The sequence below is a fragment of the Taudactylus pleione genome, unplaced genomic scaffold (genome assembly GCF_031769625.1).
Source record: "Taudactylus pleione unplaced genomic scaffold, aTauple2 ptg000366l, whole genome shotgun sequence".
In the NCBI taxonomy this organism is placed as follows: Eukaryota; Metazoa; Chordata; class Amphibia; order Anura; family Myobatrachidae; genus Taudactylus; species Taudactylus pleione.
The window spans coordinates 4,106,822-4,115,902 of NW_028284767.1; the positions used below are offsets into that span (position 1 = coordinate 4,106,822).

General features: G+C 43.7%; 1 protein-coding gene across 1 annotated transcript in view; it reads right to left on the bottom strand.

Moving 5' to 3' along the window:
* Window positions 1–8,836, bottom strand: part of LOC148508430 (C-Jun-amino-terminal kinase-interacting protein 3-like) — a 111,352-nt gene extending 102,516 nt beyond the window's left edge. The window contains exon 1 of the mRNA XM_088444545.1: window positions 7,973–8,836. Coding sequence (XP_088300671.1) covers window positions 7,973–8,281 — 309 coding nt within the window. The 5' untranslated portion in view covers window positions 8,282–8,836. The remainder of the gene's footprint in view (window positions 1–7,972) is intronic.
* Between the last annotated feature and the right edge of the window lie 245 nt (window positions 8,837–9,081).

The window sequence follows — 9,081 nt, forward strand, 5'->3', positions numbered from 1 at the left end:
AGCCAATTATCAAATTATCTAGCTAGTATTTATCAAATACATTCTAAAAATTGACAGCTAGAAGTTGATTAGTTGTTATGCTCAACGTCTCCACCTGTCCTCTTTAGAAGGTTTAATACACTCTAATACCCCTTTCACACAGAAAACAAAAATTACCAGGTAAAGCACTTTTACACGGTAATTTGCTGATCAACACGGGTCATTTTTCTGTGTGAAAGGGTCAACCCGGGTCGTAATTCCCAGGACTTCGACCCTGCTTTCTACCAGGGTCGGAGGCCCGGCAATTTTCAACCCAGGTTGACCCTTTCACACAGCAAAAATACCCGAGTTGATCAGCAAATTAATTAATAGATTTAAGAGAAAATTGTTAAATAAAGGTAAAAATGGCTCACAGCCCCTGGGACTCCCCCCACCACCACCCTCAATGTGTTTAAGAGGCAATTACAAGTTTTCAATTAGCTTAATTGGGCCAATAATTACTTGTCATTATTGGGATATTATCTCCAAAGTGCAGAATGATGGGTTAAAAGATGTTGGGCAGGTATAGGCGTTTTTTTTTTTAATAATAATAATAATAATTATTATTATTATTATTAAAACTGGCTTCAAATGACCTAAAAATCAACTTGTTGCCATTTTTATGCAACGAAAAGGTAACTATTATTTTAACTAAAATTAGTTGCTTTCTACAATTTTTTCAACGCTAGTAAAAAATGCAAAAATCAGCCATTTGAAACAGTTTAAAAGCACAAAATATTTTTTCTTTGAGATAGTAATAAACATCTATACTGTTATCAAGTATATTTATTTGAAGTTCATTACATCGCTCAATATGTACCCGCAGTACGATATGTCGGCCCATTGAGATACACATCGGCAAGTGTGTACCCAGCATTAGTGTTGAAACGGGATGTAGTCAGGATGCTGATGGTCTAAATGCCGACGGACAGAATCCCGACACTGAAAGCCCGGCATGGGACTAAAGATAGGCGTCTAAATACCGACGCCTACCATTAGCCCAACGCCGAAATCCCCACACCCGGCATACCGAACGTAGGTTAGCCATGTGTCGAGATGTGTTAGCTGTGGGGGTGGGGGGAGTGTTAGGTTTAGGCACACCCGTGGGACTTAGGGATAGGCACCCCCCGGGAGGTTTGGGATAGGGGAAGGGGAGGTTAGGGTTAGGCACCATCCCCCCCCCCCCCCCCGAGTCTTAAGAGTTATGCTCCGCCAAGGGAGAGTTGGGGTTAGATATACTTGCCAGCCGGCGTCGGCATTATGATTTGTCATGCTTCCAGGGTCCGTATTTGACGCCGTCGGTATTTCATACCCAACCTCTTGAAACACCCAAGTGAAAGCTCCACAGCTCTTTTCTCTACTGAATACATTTTCTGTGTTGTAATTCTACCCCCCCCATTCTCCATATCTAATAAATTAAATAACGAGAACTTTGCAGTATGTAGAAATTTAGGTTAACAATAAATAGACTTATTCTGAAAACACTAATGAGACACCAGTCCTGCATTTGGCCAAATGTCACTGACCCAGATTATAAAATTCATAATTTGCCTAATATACAATCACCCATAACCTTTATTTAAAGTTAATGGTCTCATTTTAATATGTGCAAAAGGAGCAGACAGGTGTAATTAACCTCTATGTCAATCATCAGAGCCATTTACCTTTGGGGCAAGACTGCTCAATTAGAAAAAAATATGAAAGATGAGTCTATAATCTAAGTCACCCTGTGTATCCCAAATTGCCTTCTGAATGGTTCCCATGTGAGTTCTATTCAGCTTCTAGTTATAAGGAATGTAGCTTAGGAAAAGTGGAAATATCGGCTGATCACCTGTGTGAAGTACCCACACAATATCTCTCCAGACACTGTACACAATAGGCAATATATTGTTCGTACAGCCGACAAACGATGTATTGTTCAGTCCATCTGGCAGTGTGTATACACAATATATCTGTAAACGACGTATTTCACAGATTTATTGCATCGGACGTGTTGCACCGCAGATGCGATATACATATCGTGCAGATATATCTTTCACATCTACTTGTTAGTACACACGGCCGAAGGACCCATATAATGGCAACAGGAACCAGCGATAATGACATCACAGCTGGTTCTGACAAAAGACTTAGGGGTCCCCTGTATTTAGCACAACCGGCACTGTGCTAAGCAAGCCGGTCCTGGTTTTGGAAATACAGGGGGACAAAAAAAGTAGGGGTCCCCTTTATGTTCCATAACCAGCACTGGAATCTCTAGTGTGGGGGGGGGGGGGGGGTAATGACACAGCCAGGGGAAACCTTTCACTGGGTCCCCTGGCCAAAACATTACTCCTGACCGCTAGTGTGTGTGTACTGTGTTTATTTTAATAATTTTTTTTGAGGTGAACTACAGGTACCAACGGGCCATAATGCCGGGGAGGCTTGCTGGGACCTATAGTTCGACTGAAAAAGAAAATATTTTTAGACAAATCAACCCGGCACCCACCCATTTTTAGACAAATAAACCCGGCACCCACCGCCCAGGGGTACCAGGGATAGCCACGGGCTGTCAGCCTAGGCTAGGGGTAATGCTTAGGACGAGGGACCCGGTGAAAGGGTTCTCCTGGCTCTGGCATTACGACCCGCTAGAAAGAGTCCGCTGCTGGTTATTGAAAATACATGGGAACCCTACTCTTTTTGTCCCCTGTATTTCCAAAACCAGAACTGGGTCGCTAAGCGCGGAACTGGTTGTGCTAAGTACAGGGGACCACTACATCTTTTGTCATCTGTATTTTCACAACCAGGACTGGCTCTGAAAATGCCAGGGCTGTTTGTGCTTTAGGGGGGGCACGTGTTTTTTTTTTTTTTTTTTTACACTTGACATGCATTTTTAATACACAGATGCATGCACGGAAATGCCTGACAAGTGATGTACGTCGGCATCGTTCGGGTCGGAACGACATATCTTTAGTGCCAAAACACTGAACAATATGCCGCGAAACGTTAACAAGATTGCCAGATCTTACCTGCTGTAGGGAAGATCTGAGGATACGATAGACAACGCGGGAATGCGCATCGGCATCGTTAGTGGACACTGCACTATTTGTCGTTCCAATGCGTCGAAATCAGGCAAAACGTGCAAAATATCGTCTATTGTATAGGTTGGCAAATCAGCGATTTATCATTTAAGTGTGTATCCAAATTAATGATACTGTAAGTACTGTATTCACAAATGTGCCCTGACTCCAGAATGGCATCGTTTGGCATTCTCCCAAAAATACTCTTAGATTTTCAAGAGGGAGCAGACGATTGTTGATAGCAATTAGCGCTGCTACAGTACTCGCAAATCGATTTTACAAGTATGGATACATCCCGAGCCTCCAACTATATCTTTTTTAAAACAAAGATCTTTTATTTTTTTTCGCATGGAGTGGGTGGCGGTTAAAAAAAAGGAGGACAAAACTGAGCGATTTCTTTGAAATGTGGGAGAGCTTCATAGCAACCCTGTTAACTGCCGTACAATCACAGATTCACAATTCTTTGTGTAATACCTCATAGGGATCTATTTACTAAGCAGTGTTAGGAGAAGAGAAAAGTGATGAGTGAAAAGTGATAAGGTGCCAGCCAATCAGCTCCTAACTACCATCTCACAGGCTGTGTTTGAAAAATGACAGTTGGGAGCTGATTGGCTGGCACCTTATCACTTTTCACTTCTCCTAACACTGCTTAGTAAATAGACCCCATAGTATCTTATGCATATGGTGGAGGGTGATCCCCCTGTTTGTGAGTTCCCTTGGGGGTGGGAGCACGTTTGATCTGATATGTTTAACAATGTTTCATTATCAATGTATCCCATGATATCTAATAGCTATTGATACACTTTTATTGGTACTTTACGGACTCATTGCAGAGAGACTTGTGTACTTTACGGACTCATTGCAGAGAGAACCCAATGAATGTTTTAAATGGTACTTGTGTACTTTACGTACACAAGTACCGAACGTTGTCCCCACCTAAAGAAGAAAGTTGTCCGCTCGGTGACTCGCCACAAGGTTATATTCCCCCTCTATGCCCACTTGGATGGTAGGGAATGACGCTGGACACTGGCTGTTGACGTCATGGTCCTCTCCGTGAAGGGGATTTAGACATTACCATGATTATTATTAATAATAACAATAATGAGTGTAGGACACTTGGGATCTCCATGCAATGAGTCCGCAAAGTACACAAGTACCCTTTTATTTTATGTATTTAATTGTATATGTATTATTTATCTGATGTCGACCTATTTGTATAAGACTCTAATGGAGAAGATGGTTTATATCTCTCGGAATGTGTTATAAATATTGTATCTAAACGCATACTGCTTTAATAAAAATATTTTTGAAAAAAAAAGATACAATTTAAGGGGTCTATTTACTAAAACTCCACATATCGTGGCGTTAATGCCACTCCTGCTTCGCCTGCTACCGCTGCAAAGCAGGAGCTGGCTACCGCAGCTGAGACCAGCCGAGGAGGGTGAACGTTAAGTCACCCCCTCGCGGTAACAGCTGAGACCCTTTTCCCCTGACAGCCCTGTGTGACTCACCAACTCCAGTGGGCAGCGGCAACTTTTTTTTTTTTTTTGTAAAATCTTTATTAACACACTGTACAATTACAACAAGCACTTCCTGCTTCTCCAGTGCAGCTACAGGAGGCGGTATCAGCGCTGGAGAAGACACCTGGCGGTAAGTGACATCTTCTCTTAGTAATACCTGGGACACTTAGCGCTGCCATAAGTGTTTATGGCAGCGCTAAGTGCCCCAGGTGCAGTGCGATGTTGTAGCCTGCGGACATAGAAAATCCCTTTACTACATACTGAGAAGCAGTATGTACAGGGATTTTCTCTGCCTTTAGCATTTGTAACCCCTTATCTCACCTTAATAAATAGACCCCTCAGTCTTGACAGTAAAAGGGTTGTTCAAAAGTTTACTCCTCCACCCCACCCAAAAAAAAAAAAAACACAAAAAGAGAGAAGAGATAAAAGAATAGTAACACAATATTATTTCAGTGGTTACCAAATATGAGGCCTGATTCAGACCCACTCGCAAGCAGCTGTCCGCTCGCAAGTGGGTCGATGTTGTGCACTGCGCATGCGTACGACGGCGGGAGCTCCGTCGTGCGCATGCGCCAGACGCGACGAGCGAAGGACTTTCCTTCGCTCGTTGTGTCTGATCAAAGGGGGCGTGCTGTCGATGTTGATTGACAGCACGCCCCCTTTGGTGGGCGTGCCGGGGGCGTGCCTCCCTGACGGGGGCGTTCCCAAGGGAACGCCTACCGTCAGAAGCCGGCCCACTGACATCACTAGTGATGTCAGTGGGAGTGATTTTGGCTCTGATAGAGCCAAAATCACTCCGGGCCTTGCGGTTGAAAACCTCAACCGCAGGCTCCGGCTCGCAGTCTTGACCATCGCGGCCATCAAACTGCACGCTCGTATAGGCTGTGGGTGGTGACCCACAGCTATACGAGCGTCCAGGAGGACGCTCCATAATTATGGAAGGCGGCCCTCATTCAGAGCGTGCGCTCTGCTCAGAGCGTACGGCTCTGAATGAGGGCCATGGTCCTTAAGGCATCCTAACAGTCCAAGTTTTAAGGATATCCATGGCTGAGCACGTATTGTTAATTCAAAATGACTGAGGTACTAATTAATTAACGTGTGCTTGATCATGGATATCCTTAAAACCTGGATCGTTCGAGTGCCTTGAGGACCGAGTTTGGGAACCACTGTGTTGTATTATAATTTAATATCATTAACAACATACATACAGAAGTGCCCACATACATCTATCCTCCATACGCTACAAGTCGCACCACACATAACGCGAGAGCTTAGTGTGACTCGATGGCGCCGAGCATCTTTTGTGCGTCTTTTTACCTTCTGATGCGTCTTACTCGCACAACGATGCAACTAGATAGCACAAGCAGCTTCATGATTAAAGTGATATGCAGCATGTCTATGTTCTGTGAGAGAGTGCGGGTGTATCTGCATGCTAAACACTACGTTACAGTGTTACAGTCACTGACACGTAGCGTTTCGCATGCAGATACACCAGCCCACAGAACATAGGCATGCTGCATATCATTTTAATCAGCTGAAACTGCTTGTGCTATCTAGTTGCATCGTTATGAAAATAAGACGCACCTGAAGTTAAAAAGACGCACACAAATACGCTTGGCACTACCGAGTCACGCCACGGAGCGACTAGAAAGGCTGTTCAACGCGCATGAAGGCTAGATTTATGTGGACCCATCTGTATGTACTTTACAGAGAAAGTTAAAATATTCACATCAATACCTGCTCCAGTATACAGTACGTATAGTGACTTGCACAAAATGTTGCTGCTTTAAAGGGGAACTCTAGTAATCCCCCAAGAATTATGCTCCCTGCTAGCAATTAGGTGTTATCTAAACATCATCACTGGAACTGCTTCAGGTTATTGTACTCCAAGCACCTGAAGGACCATGAGGCAAGAAAAATGGTAATGTTTGGATGTCTAAAGCTGGGTACACTCTATGCGATCTGTCTTATGATATATCATTCTGAAGCGGATTGGGCGGTCGTACATCCCATCACATCACCACAGATAGGACGATCCAATGAACAAAGCTATGCTGCTAAATGCAGCATGGGACGATATATTGCGCAGTAATACACCGGATCGTGGGGGAGATGTATTATAGCGGCACGTTACAGCAGGCGGAACGGTCAGGTGAAGTGACCGTTCATACATGCCCTGTCGTTCAGCGCTGCTATCTTGTAGATAGCAGCGCCGATAATGACAGTGGCGCATAGCGCCTGTCATTTACCGCCAAACCCCCGGATCATACATTGGGTAGTAGCGGTATCAGCGCACATAACGTGCGCTGATACTGCTTTGGAGCTTCATACATCTCCCCCCGTGTATCATGTACAACCAGTGTGATATATTGTTCCATTGCATTGCGCCATTGATGGGTACACACATCGTACAGTGTGTACCGAGTAATAGATGCTGCATTTGTTCCAGATCAGACCTAGGCCAAATAAATAAAAGAGCTTTTATACCACTAACTTTACAGTTGTATTAGATCCCTTTGCATATTATGCGCTGCACGACCCGCTGCTGAGCTGTGCCCTTTCATCAAAGCCATGCGCCCCTTTCATAACAAAGTGCAGAGGATGTGACATTTCTAAAGCTGTACTTACATTTAAAAAGTGAACTTAAGCCAGGAAAAAAGAAATAGTACTGAGATGTTATAGTAGAAACTGTATTTCAGTTTCCCTCAAAACTCATAATTTGTATAACATATAGATTGATCAAGCTGTCACATTTAAAATGCCACCAAACACCCCAAGTCACAGACTTGAATCAATAAAACAAAACAAAACTGACCTGTTATCAGCTTATGGGGAATATTTATCAAATGAGATAAAGTGAAGTTGCTCATAGCAACCAATCAGCTTCTGTTTAGCACAGCCTGTAAAATGACAGTAAATAGTGGATTGGTCTGTACTTTATCTCTCTCTAAGATTAGATAAATCTCCCCCTCTATGTTACGGCAATTCCCTTTGAAAAAGCATACTTGCATGGACAGAGGTTTCTTACATTTTATTTGGCTTGTTTATTCAGTTACAAGTGATATAGAATGTAAGCTCTTAGGAGCAGGACCTCTACCCTCTTGTGCTTCTCCTTACTTTACTTTCACCTACTTCTTACCCCCCACCAGGGCACCTTGTTGCATATCTAGGTGTTATGGTCACTAATGTAGCAATGTATATTATCCATGTCCTTGTCCTATTTTGTACTGTAAGTCAGTTGTCAAATTATTTGTTTATGTACTTTGTAAGGCGCTGCAGAACACTTGTGGCGCCATATAAATAAAGGATAATAATAATGAGACCTAATACATTTTCATGTCATCATTCATGTGGAACGTAGGTGGTATACGTTCTTACCTCTTCTGCACGTTTCCGTCCATCCCGCTCCCTTTCATACTGGATGAGTAGCCTTTGCTTATCTTCGGTCACCATTTCCAGTTGGTCCTCTCGCTCTCGAGCGCAGGTGCACGTTGTTGCCAGACTTTCCAGCACAGAGACCATTAAGGGCATCAGGCCTGTAACCGCATCTTGTCCATAAGCTCCTACTAATTTATCTAGCTCAGAATAGATATTACCAGCCATAGCCGTGACCATCTCATCATAAACCTCCAGTTCATTTCCAATCTCCACCTCATCCCCAAAAATTTCCTCTAGTTTGTCATCCATACTTAAACAAGTACCCAAGGACGATCACAAGTAGCAGAGCGAGGGGATGACCATTCTTTAGCACACATCATTCCCTATCCTGGCTAAATGTCTATTTAGAATTATATCATTGCTGCTTCCCATACTATGAAATGCAGAGCACAGGTATAAAGGTCTGTGCCCTGAACTTGAATATGCTTATGGCAGACAATTTAGAAGTCAGTCACAGTAATATAATGCTGCAGTATACTCAGTTATATACTGCACAGAGTGATCTAGTTGGAAACATAAGCAAATGGCTCATCCCTGTCACAGGACTAGCAGAGCTCCTTGCTTTGTCACTATGCTAGCTTCCTCCCAAGTTGTTTTGTTATGTCAGCACATTTCCCAATAGGAATTCAATATATAGAAATGTTACTCTTCAGCTATATCCAAAGTTTGCTGCCAGCATATAGCAATCAAGAGCATACGTCATCCCTCCTTGTTTTCCTGTCCATGACAGGCACCTTCCCTTGTGATCCTCAGCCCTGGTGCAGGCATGCAGCTGCCAATGCTACAGGAGACACTGGGGGTGTAAATTACAACATGACTGGTCTATGATTAGGGAGGGTGTAAGGAGAAAGGAAGGAGGGGGCTGAGCCCGGCTGCTGACTGACAGCACTGACGGACAATCAGCATATTGGAGGGTGCAGGCTGTAACCAATAGGCTCTGGCACCAGGTTGCACTAAGCTGCTTCCTGATCTTTGCAGCAGTCTCTGCAAGAGGTGCGGGGGAGGAGAGAAAGAAGCTACCTTCTGCCGGGACAGTCATGTGACCGGGC